The sequence below is a fragment of the Centroberyx gerrardi genome, chromosome 14 (assembly GCF_048128805.1).
Source record: "Centroberyx gerrardi isolate f3 chromosome 14, fCenGer3.hap1.cur.20231027, whole genome shotgun sequence".
Lineage (NCBI taxonomy): Eukaryota > Metazoa > Chordata > Actinopteri > Beryciformes > Berycidae > Centroberyx > Centroberyx gerrardi.
This window is the reverse complement of record NC_136010.1, coordinates 14,895,077-14,919,636: the sequence shown is the minus strand read 5'-3', so window position 1 is coordinate 14,919,636 and position 24,560 is coordinate 14,895,077. Positions and strand designations below refer to the sequence as shown.

Sequence of the window (24,560 nt, the reverse complement as noted above, 5' to 3'; positions counted from 1 at the left end):
GGCGCATAGCAAAACGACTTGCCTTTTTTTCCAGATATAGTCTAATGTAAAAGTAGCCTTTTATAGTTTGTCAACTGCATGAGACGAGAGAGGAGGCATCGCGCGTTTTGTCCGAGGGCGTTGATTATGGACAAGTGGGGGAACTGCATACAAGCCAAGTTAAATGGAACATACTGCTCACAGTGGGATGTATATGACTTCAAACAAATAGCCTTACACTGTGCTGCCATCGTTGTTGTGTTTTGTTTTGTTTTTCATTCTTGTCTTTGCTATTGGGTCAGGCTAAGGTAAATTGCATGGTTTTAAGGAAGGACAAAGCGAGAACATATAGCCTATCAGCTGTCAGTTCTGTGCAAGGTAACCAGCCAAGAGATGCGTAAAGGCGCACAACCGCAGAATATGAGAGCAGAAGTGTTGCATGTTGGAAGATGCTATGCTACTAGCTAGGCTATTCATGTGGAATCTTTACTTCACATCATTTGATTATATGGACCATATTGCATTCTTGCTGATGGAGTTTAATGTCGAGCTATGGCGCAGTGATATCAATATTCCTTTGCGCAGAATCTGAAGACACGTTGGAGATGGATTGTGGTCGCGCGTATTATTGCTGGAGTAGGCTATAAATCGGCTTTAGATTTGTGTGTGTGTGTGTGTGGGGGGGGGGGGGGGGGGGGGGGGGGGTTGGGAGCGCGCGCGTGTTGCAAAATCGGCTTTAGATTTGTCTGTGTGTGTATGTGTGTGTACGCCCGAGCGCGCGCACGGAAACGGGAGCTGTACTTAAGTCGCAGTCAAGACTTGCATTCTCCTTGAAGGCAGATGCTGTAGGTTTCAGCATGTGGAAGTCATACAGGGTTAGTGCTTGTTGGCTTGGGTTCATAGTTCTCCTGTCAGCAGGACGAGAAGGCGACTTCTTGAAGGGTTGTCACTCTGCGTGTTCACAGCGGACCTTGATTTAATGTCCATACAATTAAGGCACGCGGTGAATGCCAAGAGAGGAATCTACACAGCATCATGCTTCAGATCATTTTATCAGGCTGCAGGCTTCAGGCTTTAGTTGACTGTTCTAACCCTTTATCATTCAAATATAGGCCCAGGCTGCCAACCATACCATCAGGACAAAACTGACTGCTGTTCACTACTGTGTGTGTGTGTGTGTGTGTGTGTGTGTGTGTGTGTGTGTGTGATGCCTTGACTGGGTGGGCGCAATGCGTACTTTAATATTTTATAGCAGAAAATTAGGGCACCGCCATTTAACTTATATTCCACATCTTTAGTCAAAGACACTGTGTTTTAAATGCATATAGGCCGTAGAGGTTATTCAAGCTATTTTCTGTAGACCTATATACAAAAGAAATGCACAATGCAGCACGCAGGATACGACACAGGCTTACGATAACAATTGGACCTTCGTCAAATAGGGTCAATAGGCCTAGCTCGGGGTTTTTAATAGACGTCTATCCTTGGATTGAATGGTATTCACCCCGATTCCTAAACTAGTCCCATAGAGCTTTATAAATGATCAAGGATGTGGCGAAAGGGCAGCTTTCTTTTCGCGTTAAGTGTACAGGGGTCGGTTTTACCTCTCCGGAGTAATATAATATACAGTATGTCTGTATATTTTAAGTGTAGCAGTTGGAAAGTGAGACAGTAAATATGAATAGGCTATAAGAATGAAAAAAAAATAATAATAAAAAACACAAAACCAAAATGCAGACCAGACCTAGGCGGGACCTAAAATAGCCTAATGTAAAATGCACCGGCCGCAAGCCTGCCTACAATTTAGAAGCAGCCTAACAGTGTGTGTCTGATAATGGAAACATTCATTAACAGTCCATTGATGGTAAAGCCTAACCTTTATTGTACTCAAGCCTAGATGGAAACGCTCTATTTATTCCGATTTCTTACAAAAGTGTTCTATCTTGACTGTTTGAAATATTTTACAAAATGTTTAATAATCCTATAATAACACGTAAGGCTCCCTATAGGCTATAGGCTCAATCTCGGTCAGTTACAACAAATGATTTATTTGATGAGGAGAGAGAAAGTAGGCTAATAGCTCTATTCCACCGTTCCTACACGCCATGCCTCAAACCTCAGGCCTACAGCACAGGCTGAACAGCCTCCAGGGATAAAGACTGACGTTGGCTGCAGTGTTGGTCGGATAGAGTCAACATATAGAAATGTAAGTGGTCCAATGCCACCTACAGGCGTCCTTCTGATAACGCATCACTGAAGCTGGTCTCGTGTTATAGATTAGTTGAAGGCTGTAGGCTTTCATACTAGACTCTAGTTCCTTTACAGGACAAGTGTTTAGATAATAATAGAAAATAAATAAATAGTCTATACTTATCATATATCCTGGATATTCTATAGACTCTATAGGCTTTCATTCTAGACTCAAGTTTGTAAACAGGGCCAATATTTTTAAGTAATAGTTAAAAATAGAATAGCCTACCATATAGTCTAGCTGTGGCCCGAAAGAACTGAATGTTCTAAACAGGACAAATGTTTTAAATAATAAATGAAAATAAAACGGCCTACTCAACTTCCACATATCCATACAGCCTAGTTGAATGGGTTCATGCTAGACTCAAGTTCCTCTTACAGTATAATTGTTTTTAAATGATAATTAGAATTAAAATATCCCGCCCAACGACCATATAATGAACTAAAAAGAAGAGAATTAGCTAATAGTTGTATTAATAAAAAAACTGAGCCATAGAGACTTTCTTTCAACATACATTGTAGAACATAAATATTAGAAAAACTCACACGATCTGAGAATTTAACATCTCGAAAACATCTATCTCTATATTAGGCTTATATGGAAACTGATTGGAGAGGACCTTTCTAAATATCTGGCTTTATATAAACACGAATTCCAACATTAGGATAACTGGCAATAACCTCATTGCAGGATTTTTGTCAGGAATATATTAATGCTTAATATCTGCCTGGTACACTGAGCTGCACATTAATATTATGAGTCTATAGAGCAGAGAGCATGACAGAGGTAATGTTCTCTTATTTTATTTCTCTGTTGGATGCATGCTTTGTAATAATGTGACAACAAATAAAGCCTGAGTGTTATTGAATTATCTCCTTGTTCTTGTGATTTTTTATGATAAATTGCACATGGCAGTCACGCCAAATTTTGCACCTTGCATGCAATATCTGCGGAATTACAATTGACCTGAATTAAAACAAAATGGAGTAATGATAACTTGTTCTTCCCATGACATGTTCATAATCCTGTGAGACAGATTTGTATCGGACACGTATGGACTGCCTCAGCGATGCAACTTGAGCTGATCTCTAATGAAAAGGATTAATTCTTTTGGAATCATATAGATCCCCGAGAGGCATACAATGCTATCACACTTTACATTCACATCCATGATAACATGATAATAATCCTCATTTCATAAAAGGTCATCTACAGATTGTGTCTCTGTACTCTCAAATGTACTTCATTATGTGCCTGGATCGTCCCATCAGCAGGTCCTCCAAATCAGGAAATCAGCACCACGGAGAGCTCCCATCAAGTTACGGGTGTAAGAAGAAAAGAAAAAAAGGAAGAAAAAAAAACCCAACACTAGCATATTTAGGACCTGAAGGAGTATGTGCACAGGGCATCTCAGGCCAGAGAATTAGTTGTGTATGGGTTGCCAAAAAGAAATAAGTTGTTTTGACAAACATGTATGGTTCTGGATCCTCCGTCTTTAATTTCCAAAGGAAGGTAAAACTCCAAAGCCATGCATTTGTATGTGGTGGATCTGGTGTTTTCTTTCAAATTAAATAGTCTAAATCTTTAAAATACCACAGAGAGACATCCCAAGCCCACTGCATGTCGAAATGCAAACATGTGCAGTCGGTTAAATTCATGTGTAGGCCAGTTTAGTCTAAGACAACATGGCCTCCTTTGATAACGTTGTTTCCATACAAGTCCAGTATTAGTAGGCTAGTAGCTGCATGATGAAACTAAGAGGGCAACAAGGAACAAGTGCAGCAAAAAAAAAAAAAAAAAAAAAAACGTTCAGTGACATTTATACAAAGGGGCAGGCCTACAGCTCCTCGCTTTAGATAAGGTCGCTATAGTTGGTTGTAAGCTTACAGAAGGGAAATTCAAGAGATCAAGACAAAGTAATTGCTGAATGGACAGTTTATTAAGGCTTGATTTCTTCTATAAAGATAAACCAAGATAGATCTTTTGAACCATTACAGGTTGTTATGTCCACTACAACTGTGGTCTATAAGATAATAATTTTTTTTTTTTATTTATCTTTAATATGTCATGTCATGGCTCCTTTTGTAGTGATGAAACAATATACTTTCTTGGCTAACCTGACATGTCTCTCTATTGCAGCAAACATCTTCAGACAGTTATCATTAACGTGCATTAAGCCCTGTACCATAGTCACAACCAGTTCATGCTTCCTGAGGCAGAGACCGCTGTGGCTGCGACTCAGTCTTCGGTGGCATCCTGAGCTTCTCGCCTCCCCCTTCAGCTGCACTGGTCGCAAAGAGCGGTATTGGTGAAGGAAAACATCCGAAGGGCGTTCACCGTATTGCTTGGACCAACCACGCTCTCGATTAGTGCAGGTAAAGGAGAGGAGGAGGAGAAGATAGGATCCTATTAAAGGTTTATGATCAGTTCTCTAATTACAAGGGGTTCACTGGCCAGGTCAAATACAAAGCAGATATGCTTCTTCAAATGTCTGGAAATAAGGTTTTGAAACACACATTCGCACTCACACTGGACGGACCTCAGCAAAGTAGGCTACAGTACTTCTGCCATCTCAAAGTTTATAGGGGGTGCGGTTACTGACAGACTCAAGATTAGAAACCATATCCATAGTTTGAAAAGCACCACTAAAGATATTGTGAATGAGTCCACATTACCCACACAGGTGTAACTGTCACTACTACATCTTTATCAATTCATTTTTTTCAAGTGGAAAAAACGTGAATTGGGATTTTGAATTGATTTGTTACTATGTAGCTACGTCGGGATTTAAACTTTATCACACATACACACAAACTTGAAAACTAGGAAAAATCCCCTAGCGTGTAGAAGACAACCGGCAGTATTCCTCACTGTAATCTTTCATTCCACAAAATGCCAAAGTGACAGTTTCTACTAATCAAGGAGAGAACCCGCTGGTCTTGAATGTGCTACAATCAGTCTCCATTCTGGCTTTGAATGTCCTGAAATCAGTGACAGGAGAACAGGGGACAGTGCTCTTTAAAGGACCGTAAACTATAATAACATTGCCACTCTCACCTCACAATCAAGCTGCAGGGTGTATAATATTTTAACATGTCCAACAGACTGACTATATTGCAGCTTGCCATGCATGGGCTCACACTTATTCAATTAGTGACTTTTTTTGTCTTTTAATACCCAATCCCCAATCACTTTCGTTTTCATAACATACCTGAAATTACTTTACTGTATCATAAATCAATGGTTTCAATCTAAGACAAACTATTTTTTCGCAACAACAACCAAAAAACACACAGAAACCACATTTCATTCTTGTTTTTTTCTTACTCTTGATAGTAAATCAGTTACATTAATTTTAGGTTATACATTTTTAGGCTTTCTCCATGACTATAGGCTCCTACGTTAAAGCTTAGCATTACGAACGACATGATAGACTTAGCAAAACCAAATTCGAGGAAAAAAAACAAAACAAAAGGATTAAGACAGAATGATGGTGAATGGACAAATACTGAACCCTCCCCCCCTTTACTGGAACAAAAATGCAAAAGCAACAATTCATTCAAATGTAGCAGTTACATCATTACATAATTCTGATTATAAAACAATTTAAAATGGTGGCTGCGACAATTCTCTCAGACTGGATTGCGTACACAAACAGAATCTCCTGATGAAACATACAAAAAACCCCTTCAAGACAAACATCGAAAGAAACCAAAGCAGAGGGGTGTGAAGGATGTCAATAGTACAATTTTTGATTTAAATGGTGAAAGTTCTGGTTGTAGAGGACACATCAGTTATTTCCTTCCCAGAGGCCTTTGCAATTCCTCCTCTGAAATGTCTCGAGTCCCGTGTGACTTCACACTATCCCTGATTTCTCCAGCACTGTCACTGTTAGAGCGGTTCTTTTGAGAAGTCACCAATAACTAGAAAACAAAACATTAAGGCTCCAGAAAACAGGTTTCTGAAATGAAAATTGTCAGTAGTAAGCCAAAAAATAGAGATTTTGTTGATCTGAATGAAAAATAGATAAACCATTGAAGTTTTATTATCGCACAGTTCCAAGTCCGACATTGCCTTTGGGATCCTCCAACCCTGTTGGCACAGTTAAACCTCTGAAGCATGGCAATGTTGCCCCCCAATGGACAAATAGGGGCAGGACACATCAGTTCCTGATTGTACTGAAATATAAAGTGGCAGATTTTTTTTTTTCTCCATGGTGCAGTCAAACCCTGATTCAATTGGAAAGAGGAGGAGGGGGCAGGGGCAGGAGAGAGAAACCCAGTCTGACGAGAGAAGAGTACGAGATGGTAAGAACGGGAAGAAAAAAAATCAAAAATCTGAACTAAAGAGTGTGGTGGTGGCTAGGTAATACATTAAATCAGCTTGTTATCCCTGCACAAGAGGTGGGTGGTACATGGGGCAAAAAAGCACAAGTCTCGACGATGGCAGAGATTCACCAGGATTAAATAGAAAAAAAGAAGGGCTTGGTTGTATTTTCATATTCTTCTGTCTCTTAAATCAAAAGTCCTAGTTTAACTGTTGATCAAGCCATGGATAAATGTCTTCTATTGTTTATTCCTGTTTTGGCGCTCCTGTTGGAGAGGGAAAAGAAAGTCAACATTAGACATGCAAATAGCACATAACAGCGCAGTAAAACTGTATGATCTTGTTGAATAGAGGTCTACATTATCTAGTTTAAGCAGTGATCAAAGGATTAAAGAAGCTGCTAAAATTTCCATTCATCTTCACTGTGTTGAAGAAGGCAAACAATCAACAGCAATCACCCGCTGTCAGCTAAAACTCAATACTCCTGGGATAGCCAACGACACTGACAAGAAAATGTAAAAAGACGGTTCTTTACCTGATCCAACCGAGAGCGGTTCTGTATCGGAGCAGGTTCAAAGGTCTGTCGAGAGGAGTAGATATGGGGAAAGAGTAAGAAAACAAGAGTTAGTCTAGCACAGAAACAAATCAACAGTCACATGATCACAAGAATGGAAAGATGCAACTAAATATGATGTAATAAGGTACACCTGAGAGGTCTGCACGGGCCTGTTTTTTCAAGACCGCTCCTACCCGCACCCACTGCTTTTTGTGCCGCAAACGACTGCACAATTTAGTGCCCACACCCGCCCACACAATGCTTAAAAACTGAGAACTCCACCCAGCCGGGAAACCGGGCCACATTAACAAACGCACAATCAAATGACAGGCGCAGACAGTTTATGTGAACGGCGGAACTGCCAAATTGTGCTGAGAAAAACCTGCATCATGACCACGCTTTCAAATGTGCCGCCCGTAGCCTGCACCAAGATCTGTTGCGGGACTCGTGGGGCAGGCAGGCTCACATAGACCTCTAGTACACCTCTGTTGTATTCTAATCAAAAGTACCTAACACATTTTGGTCTATTGGTGGAAATACATGGGGAAATAAGTCAGATGATTGTACCCACCTTACGCACCTCCTCCTCTTCTTCCTGCCTCTTCTCGTAGTGGGAAAAGTCATCAAAGATGGAGGTGGTGTGTTTGTAGGTGGCGATGATCTTGAGCACCTGCTTGGCCTTCTCCAGAGGAACCTCCTGGGTGTCACGGGAGTTGGTCACTGGCTTGTTGTCGTTGTTCTCCAGGCGGATGTGGCGCAGTTGGCTATTAGGCACGTCCTTAACAAACAACCAGTCCACATCAAACTTTCCCTTCCACTTGTCCTGCGCCCATACACCGGCACTGGTGCCGTAGTCCACTGGTGAGCGCATCTCTGCCACGCCGCAGAAATGGCCGCTGCCATTGACACTGAACAGCAGGTATACGGGGCCTTTACCGTTCATGGCCCGGAAAGCTGAGTCCAGCCGCTTGTTGCCGTGTTCTGTGCTGCACCAGATGGAGTACTTGATGGAGCGGTGGATATCGTCCTCAGAGTAGCTCTTAATGATGAAAACACGGCCATTCTTCAGGTTCCATTCAAACTCCTTGGGGTTGTAGCTATGGGCGGCACGCAGCTTCTCCAGCACTGGGTGGGACTCTCCACCGGGTCCCAGGCTGGCCGAAACTGGGGGGCCACTGTTCCCACCGCCAACCATTCCCATCACACCACTACCCTCAAGGCCACCCTGCCCATAGCCTAAGTTACGGTTCCGTGGGGCGACCCAACGGGTTTGGGGTGGTGGGGGCTGAGTGTGGTTCTGGTAGGGCTGCGGTGGTGGCTGGTGGTGCTGGTGATGGGGGGGCTGGGGCTGTAAGGCCATCGGCTGCATCTGGGGTTGCACCAAAGACTGGGGAGGGGGAGGCTGCATGGGTCCTTGCTGCATGGGGGGTTGAGGTGGCATGGCATGGGGCAGGCCAAGGGGCTGCTGTTGCTGCAGTGGAGCTGTGGCCACTTTAGTCACTGGCCCCTTGTCCCAGGTGCCAATGTTCATGTTGTGTTTTATGGGTGGCGGAGGCAGAGCTCCCCCCGGGGTGGGCATGCCTGGCTTCACCTTGGCCTTCAGTTGCTGGGGCTTGGCGGGTTTGCTGGCGATGGCCGCCCAGGAGGTGGGTTTGGGTGGGGGCATGCCAATAGGCGTGGCCCCATTTCCTGTGGCTGCCACTGCAGGTCCGCCAATCACAGAGCCAACAGCTTTGACCCCTGACCCCTGGCCAGTGACATCCCCTCCGATCTTCAAGCCGACCATACCCTGCTCCAGGCTGTTCATACCAGGGGCCTTGTTGAGGGTGTCACTGTGGAAGCCCGTCTGACCGTCAGGCACCAGGGTGCCCCCCAGGGAGCTGGGAGGATAGCTGTAGCTGCCACCGTAGGCTGAGCTCTGAGTCTGCTGGCCTTGGGAGCCACTGGTGCCCCAGGCAGAGAAGGCTGGGTTTTCAGGGAAAAAGTTAAACCTGTGGGGGTAGATGCTGCTGCCCAGGCCCCCTGGCTGGCCAAACACTGTGTCCGGCATGAAGTGATGGTCTCCATTACTCAAGGGTCCATAGGGAGTGAGGTATGGAATGGGGGGGTCTCCACCGGTGGACCAGGGGGCCTCACTGAGGGGGTACGGAAATCCAATGGAGGGGGCGTAGTAGCTGGACAGGTATGGGTCGGTGATGGACTGGTAGCTGTTGTTCTGGATGCATGGGAGTCAGCAAAGCCACAACATTAGCAAGTCACTTACAATTTGATTTAAAACCACTCTACAAATTAAATGAAACACTGCTAGACTATAGCAAAATGCACTCCAAGCAAATCTTCATTTTATAATATGGTCAGGTTTTTAAAATGAGTTTTTCTAAAGTTATCTGCGTGATAAAACAAAAGATTAATTACATTTATACTCTCATCATTACCACTGGTTTTTTATTTGCTAACAATTTCCCAATCAAAAATAGTACTTCTTCTTAAGACAGAGATCTTGAGCTTTACCTGAGTTGATTGACCAGTGAGGTATGGCTCAAAGTCATTGTCGTGGACAGTCTCCTTCTGATGCAGTGAACCATTTTGCACTGCAACAAAACAAAACCCCATCAATGCATATTTAAATATAGATGTGTGGATGACTGAGTGCACAGATTGTTTTATTAGAAGGACAGACAGCAACAGTTGTTTCAGCAACTAAAGGCTATGCTTGCAATCTAAAGCCTAGGTCAAACTACAAGACTGTTAAAATCTTGCACGACGAGGGCAGTTCAGCAAACAAAGATGGGCCTTCACAAACATGAAAACGAGGGATCACATACTTCCTGATTCTGTCATTCAAAAACAATTTCCCATTCGTTCAGAACAGTTCACTGTAAATAGGCTACAATTACAAAATAGGTGTTCAATCATTTCTTTCTTCTTCATACAGAAGCTACAGTTTACATTTACATTACAAATGTATGCTGAAGTGACATTATTACAAGGATAACATTGATGAAGAATTCTGTATTAGACTTATTTTACTTAATTTGTAATTTCATACTTATGTGGATTGACCCCAGTACGTTGTCATTTTATATGAGATTTATTCCTCCAACTAAAATTATATATCAACTTATCAAGAGTGGAGCAAAGGGAGTAGGGAATATTTCTGAAGTAAGCCATCTGTGTGAGTGGGCTTTGTTGCCAAACGCGACTTCTCCTCAAGTTCATTCTCTTTCTTGCCCCTTGAGCTCAACTCCCACTGGCTGTTGCCAGGGTCACTCTCAGATTTCAGTCGTGGCGAGTCTTGGACCGTTTCACACAGCATGAGCCCAACCAGACTGGGCCTGACAAAATCAAATATGTCTGAAAAAATCTTGTCAGGCCAAAGGGCCAGAGTCGGCAGTCTTGAGCCCATCATACCACAGGATAACTGCTTCAACTGTCGGGCTGGAGCCAGTAATTATTTTTTAATTATTATATTATTTGTAGTGTCTACAGAGATACTAATATATCTGTCAAAAGCCATAATCAGCTGACAATATCAGTGGTCCATTATATAAGACTGTCCCTCTTACATGTGCATGTCTACCTCCAAAAAAAATAAAAAATAAAATCAGTGAGCCATGACAGACAGTGCTCTGGCCCTTGAGACAGGCCTAACCTGGAAGTGAGTCAGACTATGGCCTGCTGCCTGCTGCCAGCCAGACCTGCAGGTTAAGGATGAGTCAACACCTGCCTGTCACTCAGCCTGTTCTGGCAGCTATGGCAAACCAACAACAGCTTGAACATCATAAAAAAACAATGGAAAGGCCAGTAATAACAACACTATCATCAACACCAATCGACGTCAGCAAGGGACTACAGCAATGAATAACCACCAGTAAATCATACAACTGGGGTAGGTGGTGTGAATGGGGAAAGAGCGAGACTGGAGTAACCACAAAATTCAAACAGCTGTTTTATATTCGAGTCATCCATCAACCATATCACTCTCAGGTTAGGGCTGGCACAGCAATAAACCCTTGTAAGGCGTGGACTGCTGGTGATTTTAGCAATAAAAAAATTAAAAAAACTGAACAAAAAACAAAACAAAACACACACAACCTAGCCTATATAGTCAAAGCAATAATGACTGCACCAGCATTGTGCTAAGAAATTTTCAGAGATAAGCACCACGGACAGCTTCATGTCATGGATATAATCTGTCAACAAGGCAAGACACTAATTTTGCCCACAGACCACAGTGGCTAGTGGATTCTAAACTTCACTGGCCCCTTTCATATGACATTTGGTAGACATATGACATGTGGTGGATGCTTTTATCCAAAGTGCCTTACAGTCCATTAGTGCATACATTTTTAGCACTGGTGGTCCCTGTGGGTACCAAACCCTGAGCCTGACAGTTTGTGCCATGTTCAATCACTGAGCTAAAGGTCTACATAGTCACTATATAACCAGCCAAAATGATTTTCGGAAGATAAATAACTTCCAAAAGATGGATAGTTACCTGCCAAAGTGGCACATAGAGGAGATTAACTTGCCAGCCACAGCCAAAATTTACCAGCAATTAGTTAATCGCTGGTGTTCACCCAGCCAATCTGTAAATCAAGCTGTGTAAAGGCCCAGGAACACATTATAATGCAGCTAATTTCCCAATATGTGGTGTAGCTTGACAGTAGTGGATGTCAAGGCCTACTGAAGTATCAGTGGAAAAATGAGTGAGCAGTAACAATGATCTGACTCAAAGGGTAGGCCCAAACTAAACAGAAAAACCGTTTCTGAAATACACTATATTTATTGATTAAGTCTCATGATATGCAGCAACTCACCTTTAGATGCTTGTCCCTTTGATCTCTGCATCCATGTTGGATCATGCAAAGAAAAAAGGAGACGTCATGGTCATTTTCAGTCAGTTTAAGATTGAATACATAGGTTGGGTTTGTAGCTCATAAGCCGAACACAAGACTACTTCCTGGGCAGAGACAATGCAAAACATTTACCTAGTCTATGGTGAGGGGTTACAAAAGACTTGGAGAGACGAGGCTACAAAAATCAACGCTATTTATTTAGTGTGTTATACACTTAGGTATGTAACTTCAATCACTTAGCTAGCTAACGTTAATACACACAACTTGCTCGCTAGCTACCACCATCGAAATGGCTTTCTACACGCAAATAATGTAGCTTGCAGTTTGCCATCACAGGCTGCAAACATTGGGTCAGCCTAAACACCATGCAGTTATTTGTTAAAGGTTCCATGATCAGTTGTGTTTCAGATGTTAGCCTGAGCCTCTATATAATTATTTAACGTTAGCTATGGAATGGAAGTATTCAACCGAAGGTTGGAAGAGTGTTTTTCTACGATGGTGGCACAGACTTGTGGCTTCAGCCATGGATGATTTTGACAATTATGTACATGCACACGTACACATGTCATTCTTCTTAAATGTCTATTAAAAACACAACCGTTCCACGGAATGCGGCTAACTTGCTAGCTACATACACCGGCCAACGTTAGTGGCTAGCTAACACTTCCAATGAATAGCCATAGCCCAATAAATCGTTAGCAGATTAGCTAGCTTGCAAGCTTTCTACAGGCGAGGTGCATCGTCCTTCCTACCTGAGGGTCAATGCTTGTGGCAGACATAATTCATTAAGCAAGTCCCTGGATTCTCACAGAGCCTGAGCTTGTGACTGGATTTCAAGCCCCGTGTTTTGAGAGCAAGTTCACTGCTCAGTTATAGTTAGCTATCTGGCTAGTTATGCCGCTTAGCTTGTGGCTAGTGGTAGCTTGCGCTAGCTCAGCTGTGTATTTTCCGCTGTGCACGTATCCCAACTTCCACAGTTCAAGTCTGTCGCCTCGGATTCTGTGTCCGAAAGCAATCAAGTCCTGATATAGTTTCACGTTAACGTTATGTGTCGGCCGAATTGAACTTGCGGATCTTGTATATTTCTGTCCTCGGTCGCTTTTTACTTTGTCTTTTTATTCCAGAGAGATCCCTCCTCAGTTACGCTACCGAGAAGCCCTGTACACTTCCCCAATGGCTGCTCCATCCGGGCTTTGAGCCGCTGCTTTACGTCGATAACCGCGAGGTGGCAAAAGTTTCAAGTATCCTGTAGCTGTTCCATTTAAAGTGGTGCATTAAGGTCTGGGATTTAATACAAATATGAGACAAATGATGAATGAATGCAACATATGTTGACATCCCATTTTAAAAAGGAGTGTTATCTCTTACTGACATTGGTGTAAAAGTTTGCTAAAATTTTGTACAATCGCCATGGACGTAATTGACCCCAGGGCCCTCAGCAAACCCTGATTATTTTTCAACGAACCATTCTGAGTCTGAAAGGCCCATTATTGGAATTTCTTCTCTAAGATTTGACAAGAGGCCATGTCAAGCCCTAAATGTTGCAAAGTGAGGCATACCTTTACAAAAGAGAAGTAGGCTATATAATGATATCATACATTTTAGGAGGATACTAGGCCTATACAAAAATTATAGGCCTAAAAAAGTCCCTTTAGGCATATTATGGGAATATTATAGGCACATTACTGTGATATCATGAGAGATAAAACATAAATAAATACCAGGAAGTACAGACCACAATAAATTCACTACTGAGTAGGCCTAACACAGAAAAACTATAAGTCCATATATCAATACCATAGTGAGAGAAGGGGCCATCAGTAAAATCCTGTGACTGGTGTATTTTCATGACTTATGTCTTAATAGGCCTACTTTCCAATGATAGCATTCATAATTTATGCTTACTTGAGCTTCACATGCATCCCACAATCACATTTACAGTTGGGCATCCCATCTTTTTCTGGCGGGTGACCCCACTGAGGTCAAAATATTCCTGTGACCCCAACTCTGTGGCTGTAGATTGAAGGAAATGGGATATAGAAAGCAGGCTGCTAGTCAATTAACCTTGTATAGGCAGGGAATGATTTCCTCAGTGTCATGCATGCGGTCTAAAAGCCTTTGCTAGGGGTTTTATCATTTCAGAATAACTCTGATATTATTATGCTCATTTTAGTATGATTAGAATTTAAACTGGGACCCAGTTTTCATGACAGCCAACTAAGGTCAGGAAAACCTGGTTTAGGTTCCGGGCCCCTCGCTGCACCAAGTGATCATATAGTTACTCCCTCTCACCACCAAGGGGCAGCAGTGAGACCCCCCCTCCCCCAATCCTCTAAACTCTGCCAAAGGTCAAATCATAACATAGGTGTTATTTTCAGCTCAACACAGGCCTAATGAATAATGGCCTAAACAGTGACTCTAGGTATTTACACAACATTGGCACTAAAAGAGGATAATTTTGCGTCTTGCCTAGATCAGGTTTTGCTCTTCCCCTTTGTGTAAAATGTAGTCTGACAAGCCTTAACTAGACACAGCAGCCTATAGCCAAAATAACTTACATCTCTAGGCTATATAGAATTTTAAATTCAGGAAATTTTAAAATTTTGTCAGTACTGAAACTCTTTAATATTGTAAAGGTGTTCACATTCTCCAGCAGAATGTTTGTGTTTTGTTTCTTAAAACAACAGAAGGCCTAGATGCACACAGCAAATCCTGCAAACATGGCAACAATAGCTGAATTTTAACAATGAATTATTACCCCTCCTAGGAGAAAATGCACGAGCATAATTGGGGGGTTTTTTGTTTTGTTTTTTAAATGCCCTTATTCATTCATTCATTCAGTTCATCCAATCTAATACTTAATCTTACAAAATCGAATGCAGAGAGGAAAAGTCCCATATAAAAGGGTCCATTCCTCTCCCCTCCCAATTAGGATATGACAGTATACCGGCATTTAAGGATATCCTGTAATAGCCTAATATTACCATAGGCTATAGTTATGTTGTGATATGTATAGTAGGCCTATCCTTCTAAAATTTCTTACAGGATTACATATAGCCAGTTATTTTTCGAAAGGGGCGGAGCGGAATGGTATTTGCAGGCTGTCATTCATTCAAGGATCAATGAGCCTGCATTCTGGCATTTGGTGACTTTTCTGGAAAGCAGCCTCATGTAGGCCGCTGCGCAGACCACCGCAGCTGGTCATATTATTTCAACGGTTGCGCTGCGCTCACCTTCAGTGCGCGCTCCACTATGGACCGCAAAAGGGATGACTGGCACAGGACAAAAGGAGGAAGAAAAAACCATATGCCACAGAATGACGGATGACAGGAGTACTATGTTGCACATCCTTGAGGAGCCTCAGATGCGAGGCGAAGTGGAGAGACTCCGAACTTTTCAAAACTGGCCTGCAGATGCACCGGTCACTTCTGGAGACCTGGCCAAGGCGGGCTTCTTCTTCGTGGGCCCCGGGGATAAAGTCCAGTGTTTCTGTTGTGGAGGGACTTTAAGATGTTGGGTACACGGGGACAGCCCGCCTGCCGAGCACAAGAGGCATTTCCCCACTTGTAGTTTCATGCAGGGCAGAGCCGTGGGGAATATTCCGCTCCAAGTTGCGCCCGGATCCTCGGACTCCGTGGACGGTCAGCTGTTGAGCCAACTCCAGAGGATGACTGTGGAGGACCAGGGGACGGCCGGACAGGCGGTCTACCCCGAGATGGAGGCGGAGGATTCCCGGCTTACCACTTTCCACAACTGGCCCACTGGGGCCTCGGTCCAGCCTGACGTTCTTGCCAGAGCAGGATTTTTCTACACAGGTGCACATTGAGGCTCACCAAGGCCTCGCTGAAAGCATTTATGTTATGATCCTCTGATTTCTTTATTGTTGGTGTTTTTTATGTGCAACATTTGAGTAGCTATCTAAATTGTCAGTGCAATGTTCAGAACTGACCCATGGTCACTGCTAGAGACCCCTCTTTGTGAGAGAGTTCATGGTACAATTGTCCTGCTGACTCATGAGGTTGTGGACAGAACAACCTGGACAGAGCTAGGGCTGCATACACCTAAAGGAGTAGGGTGCCATAACCTCATGCAAAAACCATTTGGACAATATGGACATATTTTTGTTATCAAAACATTTAAGAAAAATGGGGGGACATTATGAGAAAATGTCAAATTGTTCACGTGAACTCAAGCAATTGCTTGTTTGTGTGTGTGTTTGTGAATGGAAGAGATTGTCTGTGTGCAGCTGTGAAGGTTAAATTAAATCAATGAAGCTATGTCATTAGTATTCTTCTGACAGTAGTATGTCCCGTCAGGTCATGGTGACAACGTCAAATGTTTCTACTGTGATGGAGGGCTGAGGAACTGGGAGCCAGGAGACGACCCATGGCAGGAACATGCCAAGTGGTTTCCACGGTAATGGCTCTACCTACAGGACTTGTTACAGGCAGATATAAAGAAAGCAATTGACTGCATCCTTTGTATTTTTTGCACTGGTGATTGAAAATATATTGTTTTCATATAGAGTGTGAACTTCATAGTTTATGTCCTATATGTTACAGTTCTAGCACTCTTGAAAAATCTCTCTGTGTTTCTCAGATGTGAGTTTCTGATCCAGTCGAGAGGACAGGAGTATATCAACAACATACAGGACGCTCATTTCCACCTGGGTGAGACTGTGGTGAGAACCTTCATCCCTCTTCTCTGCTCAATATAGAATCTGATTTTTGGCATATCACACACATTATAGTCTGTTGGGTGTTCAAATATGCCAGTTTAATTGTCATTGCTACATTTAATTGATCCCACCCTCTCACAACGTGAATTCTGCGTTTGATTACTTTTCTAGGGTGGATCACAGGCCCCCACAGCCAGAGAGATCAGCTCAGGAAACGGTAAGTCATATAGATCTGAAAAATGGCAGGGTCTGATGGCCATGAACCTCCAGAAACCTCTTCTTCCCTACTAAATATAGACCAGGTGAATAAGATGGCAGCCTGCTGGTTTGATGACATTACTTTTCTGTGCATGTCCCACACCAACGCAGGTGAAGCAAACACTGCGCATTACACTGTGGGATGTACTTAGTGGAGCAAGTGATGTATATTCATAAGCCTGCCATCTATATGCACCTGGTTCACTGAATTATCCCTAGATCAACTTTGGTTGAAACAGGGATTTGGTGGATATAATAAATTGGTTTTCACCGGTACCACTTCAGTCCCAAATCAGAGACTAAACAGGCCCACTCTGGAGAAAGAGGGTAGGTCCATTCTCTTCTCTTGGCTGAGCTGCTCTAAATGAAATACAGTAATTGGATGTTCAGTCGCCTGAGCTAATGTTTGCTCTATGAATGCAATAATTAGGGAGTGCCATGGAAACCACTAGACTGTTGCTCCTAGTTGCAGGACATGAAGGGTGTCATGAAAGGGCACTTAATCAGCATAGTGCAAGAATCACAAATACAATTTACCTCAGCTGATATAGAGAAGATGTCTGTGGTCTGATAGGTTAATATATTCATGCAAAAAGGTGAATTTGTAACTGCACAAATTAGCATTAATTTTCCCACTTATAATGCTGATTAGTATATTCAGTTCATGCCATTTTCCTTGCAAAAAATAGATTGTGTATAGCGTGTGGCTCTTGGCCCAGTGTAAAGTTAAATCTAATACCCAAATGATATTTAGACGTTTTGTCTTCCTGACCTCTCTCTTTCTCTCCTGTCTCCCAGATGTGGTCGGAGGTCTGGGGGCTTCGTCGGCCATGCTTTCTCCTGTGGTACAGACCGCGCTCCAGATGGGCTTTGAGGCTAGCCTGGTGGAGAGCCTGGTCCAGACCAAGTACCTTTTGACCGGCCAGCACTACACGTCTGTCTCTGACCTGGTCACTGACATACTGCAGGCGGAGGAGGAGGACAGACAGAGGGGGCCACACAGCAGAGGTACAGCCTGCGGATCATTTTCCACAATAACCTCTTCAAATTCTTCTTGACTGTTCTTCAGACATCTCCTTTATACAGAATTCGCCTGTAGTGTTAATATGAGCTAAAAATAGAAACGCCCAAAATATCAATGTTACAATGGATTATCAGAGTTATAGTGTGTTTGATTTGCCTTTATTTCATGTTTGTGTGCCCATCAGAGCCAGAGGTGAGGCAGGGCCCCAGCGCTGGAAGTGTGAGGACACAAACGCCCATCAGAGAGAAAGGTCAGAGGTCAAAATTTACAGGATTTACAGGAAAAGGGCTGCTTTTTGTGCTTGTAATACTTTATCAAAGAATTGTACCATTGAGGCAATAATTTGCCGATTTATGACTCCTGATTTATCACTCCAATGACAGCCTGCAGTGAATTAGCTTATACATGTTGTATCTATTTGTGAGGCATCTATTTATCTGTTTTTTTTTCAATAGTGGGGGAACCCAGTCCGGAGGAGCTGCTGAGGCAGCTGCAGGAGGAGAGGACCTGTAAGGTGTGTATGGACAAGCTGGTGTCCATTGTCTTCATCCCCTGTGGTCATCTGGTGGTGTGTAGCGACTGTGCTGCCAGCCTGCGCCACTGCCCCATCTGCAGAGCTGTGATCAGGGGCAGCGTCCGCGCCTTCATGTCCTGAGAGTGTAGTGAAGCCACTGTAATACAGGTGTTGCATGAGAGGCCCGGCGTTTTCCTCAATACTGATTTGCTGTCACACTGATAATAAGCAAGGTTATTTTAGCTATTGCTGATTTTGTCAGTTTACAGAAAATTTTCTATAATAAATATCTTTTGTTGGCTCATTTTTGCCTGGTCATTATTGATGTGTTTGCAGTCAGAGAGCGCCTGCACAGTAGATTTCAGACGGTAGATATGCATAAATATTTTTTTATACAAAAAAACATGTATATGATACATAAGATCATTAAAAGAACACATTCTTTTATTAACAAACACCTATTTACATGAACACAAAGCACAGTTCTGGACAAATAGGATTACACAATTGGGTCACATGGGGTTGGGGCTACAGAGGACACAAAATAGAAGAGAGAAATACAAAAAGATCTTTTCCACTTTCTATACAAAGAAAAAGAATTATCTACAAAGAGGTGGAATCTTTTTCAGTGGAGTCTAGTACATACACAACCATAACAGGTTTAAACTAATTCCAGTCACTGGGGTTTGGGGAACGGCTGTATTGCACTGAGAGGAAGACCTATTTTTATACAAAGACTTTAGTAGCATTTGCTACCAATACTGATTATGTTACAATATGAGGTGCTCTATGTGTTTACTACCCAAACATCACCTTAGCTACAGTTAGCCTACCAGGAGTGTGTAAACCTTAAATTCAAATAATGACATTAATGACATGTAAATTATTGCATCTTGCCAATGGAAAAATAATCAATCTAACAAAAAATGGTTTACTGGCAGAGGATCAACATCATTCTGAAAATAGTCATGAAGCGGTCAAGGTGATTTCAGAATCATTATAGATTATTTACTGTATGCCTGGCAGTGAAGCATATCTAATACCACAGGGGAATCTGAACTTCAAGCAGGAAACTTTTCAGGTGCTTATAAAAGACAAAAAGGACTGAGAACAGACTGAAGAAAACACACATTTCTGTTCACGACTGTATGATTAACAAAAAACTAGTAGTGATGATTTTCATCTTAAGAGGTTTACAAGTGTTGCATTCAGTAAGAAATACTGCATCCAAACAAATGACATACTGAAAATGTTTTGACTTCAAATTCAGCTGATAACAAAAGACAGGCGTCTTCATCTGAATGACAAAGGAAAAGACTTGAGTGTAACATGGATAAACACACACAGTAAGAAACAACCAGGGCACAGCGCTGGATCTCCCTCCATGCCAATCACTCAGCCGTGCCCACACACATACTATTTTTAAGGTTTACTGTTACTTGCCAAAAAAAAAACAAAAAAAAAACAGATTAGAAAAGCTCAAGACAAAACATGGAGAATGACATTCATGTAAGAGCAGACCTGCAGCAGAAACTCAGTAAGCCTTTCAACTTGTACATGAACACATTCAGCACCAGGGGGCAGTAGTGGTTCACAGGAACAATAAGGCAACAGGGAATCTGACTCAGTTCTGGTTGGGAGCAACAGATTTACCATGGGTAACAAAAGTGCTAGTAACCTCACTGGGCAAATAGTCTTATTATTACCCTTTAGTACAGGAAATATTACCCATGTATTTACTTTTAATTTAATAAAGTTGTGGTATGGTGCTGGGTCAGAATAAAAGACATCCAAGGAAGATGCCAGTCAGCAGAAGGTTTTAGTGACAGTAGAACCAGCCCATATACAGCCAGTTGAAGACAATAGTATGCTATTTTGTTATCACTTAATATGTCATTATACATAGTTACTATACAAACCCCGTAAAAACATGCTATAAAACTATCACAACTGAGACTATCACCATTGAGAATCTATACTGTGGAACTGACAGAGAAGACAATTTGCTCTGTTTCTGTTTTCACTTTGCTAGTTGTGCTACTTTTACACTTAAGACCATACACATCCAACGCAATATTGTTGTGTGGAATATGGACGGTAAATCAAACCCATTTCACGTTCCTATTGTTTTCTTGAAATGAAAAGTACGGTGTGTAACCTTTGCTTGACTGTGTGTAATGATCATCCCTGTCAGCAGTGAGATCGGTCAGTAGTTAGAGGGTAGGAATAGTAGCCTCCATTTGAAAAAAAAAGTGAAAACAAAGAGTCTGCTTTCAGCACACCGTCTAACACAAACACTTGACACATCATAGGGAGAAATACTGACTTGGCTGTTGGTGAAATAGTCACAGTAATAAGACGCCAGAAAAAAAAAAATTAAGACTCACATGCCTGTATTCGAACACCTTCTCTTGCACGCTCATGCTCTTTTGCATTCTTGATAGTTAGTTTGCATATCAAACTCTGACCGAAATTCTTTTTTTCCCCATCCCGTTCCATTATTTACATTTTCTATTTCTGACCGATGCCCCTGTAGGTTTGGTTCCTTTGTTCCCTCCCCTCGCCTCCCCTCCCCTCCCTCTACCTCTCCACTCCCCTGCCTCTTCCTGCTTTGCTTGTGTATTTATGCGCACAGATCCTGGCCTAAAGTAAACAGGCGGCACACAATAGCTCATTCCACAGGCTCCACTGTAATTCAGCCCTCCGGCCAAGATCTGAGCCAAACCAGCAATAACATTCTAAATGACTGAGTCCTCTAGGACGCAGTACCACAGACTGGGAATGCTGGGCAGTCCCTGATTACATACATACTGTATTTATATCCGTGCGCTGTGCATGTTCTATACAGTCATGTTCTTTGAGAGTATTAGACCGCTATGGGCAGGTCACAGCGATGGGACCTCGGCACAGAACTCAACACAAACAAAATGATTGATACACAATATGAGCCCCCCCCCCCACCCCCCCAAAAAAAAAACCCTTCATCCCTCCCCAGAAAACAATGGACCCTAACTGAGAAGTGCAGGCATTTCCAGGCAGCACACTAGTAAATAACACGTTTGAAGTACTGAAGAGTTGAAATCAAGAAGGGGGAGGAATGTCTGGCATGCCCCGGCACACTGGGACCCAACAGCCATTTTGTCTCCGTGGGAATTTGCTGTGTCACCTCCCTCCTGGACGCTCGCCTATTTACGTAGACCTGGAGAGAAGAGATACACGGACAGAAAGAGCGGGGGGTTAATTGTTGATGGGAAACACACACACACACACACAAACACATACACTTTCCTGGACGGATTTATCCAGGCTGTACCTCCCTGGAGTTCAGGGAAAGGGAAACTTCCCCCCCTCCCGTTAGAGACGGAGCTGATTAAACTGTCAAGAAGCTAATAATATATTCATTTCATTTTGGCAGAGTATTATTAAATGACTTCCGAGGCTTATTGTTATTAAGTTCCCTGCACAACTTAATTGATGAATCCAATTTTGGACAGAATCCTGTATGTTTTCCATCATCTGCGGTTTGCTTGCGGTGTGGGGACACAGACACACACACATACACACACACACACACACACACACACAAACTCTACGGCATCATGACAAGCGTTCATATTCCCTAAAGCCCCTCGACAGGATATAGCATGTTTAAAAGAGTTGTTTACTCCCAAGACAGACACTCAATCTTTCTCCAAATATTGAGCGAGCGACTTTCTTCAGTCTCTACTAGTCAGTGCTGTGTTGTTATCTGCTGGATACCAATAAAATAACACATTCTCTGATTCATGAATAGTTTCTTTGAAAAACATGGAATATAACCTTGAAGAAGAAACAAATACATTTGGTCTACAAACAACAAATCAGCACAAGACAAAATGTTCATAGACACAAAAGGCAAAGAGATATATGAATATTCACATACACCTGCTCTCACATAGTCACATTAAAACACACTGAGAGATATACAGTATGCATATGAAGGCGTGGCAGCACACGCATACTTACAGGTACATGGGCTTTAAGAGGAGGTGAGATGGTTTCTCATTGACATGGTAGAGTGGGAATGGGTCAAATCCACCAATAAAATCAACTGAAAACAAAGGATTAAACACAAAACTTATGAAGTAAATCAAAAGACAAACATATGATCAAAAATCATGAAAAAAAAACAGTGAGAGTACTAGCCTAAATGAGGAATGACATGGAAATGAAAGGAAAAGTGTGAACAGATGTGATGTGGGGATGTGAAATGATCGGCTGCTTGCCAGGGAAAGAGAAGTGCACGCTTGAAGTCTTGTTTGTTTTGTGTTTTAACGTTCAGAAACAAGAGTCCACCTCCCCAAAAACCATCTCCGCCTAAACTTTCTCATCTGTGTGTCTGCCTGGAGCCAGAGGGAAAGCTCGTGAACAGGTGAAAGCTGGCCAGCTGTCAAAATAGCCAAAGCCTTTTTATCGCTCGGAAGCAGAGGTGACCTTCACAGCCACCGACCGCACGCTCAACCCCTTCTGTTTATTTTCTCACTTAAGAGTTCAGGCACCAGGCAGGGTGCCGAGGAGCAAACGAGCGATATGTCGGATGGAGAGCGAGAGGGAGAGATGTTGGTAGCAAAGTATATTCTTTCATAGACGCCGAGAGACCTGGGCGCAGAGGGAGAGAGGGAGGAGAGGGAGAGAGGGAGAGAGGAGAGGGAGTGTCACGCTTGTCAGTCTGACTGACAGGGGGCGAGAGAGATTAGGTTGAAGGAGGGCATGTGGAAGCAGCCAGCATGTCCAGCAGTTGTGGACACAAAAAAACACAATTTATAAACGAAACCAAAGTATTGTAAACAGAAGTGAAGTATAAACAAAACAAACATACATGAAATGGTTAATTTGATGTTTGCAAGAAATTTATCACTGCTTTTGCGTTTGCGATGTTACTCATTTTCTACTCGTTTCACTTTGTGGCGTCTTTTTTCCGTTGGGGGGAGGGGGGGTGCGTGGGGTTAGAGGGGTGAGACGTGTCCAGAGAGGAAGAGACGGGGCTTTATCTTGACTCCATAGAGAGGAAAGGAGAGGAGAGACTGGTGGAGACAGGTTGGAAAAAAAAAGACACTAAACAATTAGCTCCTAGTTCAAGAGGATCGCTGAGCCTGGCGAAAATGGGCAGATCTGTGTCAGATCTGTGGAAACTAACAGCTGTGGGGAAAAACAGATACGAGCCGGCCATGGAAACTACTGTAAGGACTAATCAGGCCCATCCTGATAAGAAGAGGCCGGGGTTGTCTGGTGAATACTGATAGGTCGGCAGGAAGACTGCAGGGTGCAAAGGGGGGGCCTGTCCCTCTCCTCTGGCTACGCTCGGGCTTCCTGGGATTCTCCGTTTCATCTGTCTGACACCATCATCCGATACACAAACCCACACATACACACACACACACACACACACACACAAAGACCTCTGCCCTGCTCTTTTCTGTACCAGTGATTTTCTCATTATAAACAGGTGGGGATCCATTCCCTGCCATAATAAACAGCGCGCCGAAGAATATGGTTAGGAGATAATGATGGATGCAGGTTTCTCTCTTCTGATCCCCAACCAAGAGAAAAACAAAGTGAAAGACAGAGCGAGAAACACAGTGGAATCTCATAGTGGTCATTTAGAAGCAGATTAAGCCAAACTAGCCTGCTATTAGATCGGAGCATGTGATCCTCTAATAGTGGAAAGGGCTAACTCAGGTTCTTCCAGGGCAAGGGGAGCAGGCTGATCTTTACTTGTGTGAACACATGTAAGAAATGGCAGGTATGTAGGTCAGTGGTCAAGACGTCCGTGTGAGGCCAATAAACAGACAGAGAGTAATGTAAGAAGATCACAGTTTCACTACAGGCGGAAAAATGAAACATCAGAGGACCTCAACCAAGAGAGACATGGGCAGTCAATCTATATGACTGCTGCGTCTCCCACTCTGTGTGTGTGTGTGTGTGTGTGTGTGTGTGTGTGTGTGTGTGTGTGTGTGTGGGCGTGAGGGGTTGGCAAGCTGACAAGGGAGATGAAACACAGCCACAGAGATAAGGACGGTGAGGGGAAAAAGACCAAAGGTGCAAGAAGGGAAAGACGTGGATAGAGAGGAGAAAA

The 24,560-nt window shown here is 43.0% G+C and overlaps 3 protein-coding genes across 3 annotated transcripts in view; 1 reads left to right on the top strand and 2 right to left on the bottom strand.

The window, feature by feature from the left end:
• Positions 1-4,184: 4,184 nt before the first annotated feature.
• LOC139931447 (YTH domain-containing family protein 1-like) lies at positions 4,185-13,136 on the bottom strand. The gene is made up of 6 exons (XM_071924953.2): positions 12,724-13,136; positions 11,933-11,957; positions 9,624-9,703; positions 7,684-9,327; positions 7,092-7,136; positions 4,185-6,822 (listed from the first exon to the last, which is right to left on the bottom strand). Exons 1-6 carry the CDS (start codon positions 12,748-12,750, stop codon positions 6,796-6,798), a joined length of 1,848 nt encoding a protein of 615 aa, XP_071781054.1. The 5' UTR covers positions 12,751-13,136; the 3' UTR covers positions 4,185-6,795.
• A 2,103-nt stretch (positions 13,137-15,239) lies between these two features.
• On the top strand, positions 15,240-18,586 carry birc7 (baculoviral IAP repeat containing 7). The gene is made up of 7 exons (XM_071924956.2): positions 15,240-15,786; positions 16,288-16,387; positions 16,571-16,652; positions 16,821-16,866; positions 17,706-17,915; positions 18,116-18,181; positions 18,387-18,586. Exons 1-7 carry the CDS (start codon positions 15,240-15,242, stop codon positions 18,584-18,586), a joined length of 1,251 nt encoding a protein of 416 aa, XP_071781057.1.
• A 2,842-nt stretch (positions 18,587-21,428) lies between these two features.
• Positions 21,429-24,560, bottom strand: part of nkain4 (sodium/potassium transporting ATPase interacting 4) — a 37,468-nt gene continuing 34,336 nt past the window's right edge. Inside the window, exons 6-7 of the mRNA XM_071924951.2 lie at positions 22,451-22,535; positions 21,429-21,644 (exon numbers count right to left, since the gene is read on the bottom strand). Of these exons, the coding sequence (XP_071781052.1) occupies positions 21,635-21,644; positions 22,451-22,535 (95 nt within the window). The 3' untranslated portion in view covers positions 21,429-21,634. The remainder of the gene's footprint in view (positions 21,645-22,450; positions 22,536-24,560) is intronic.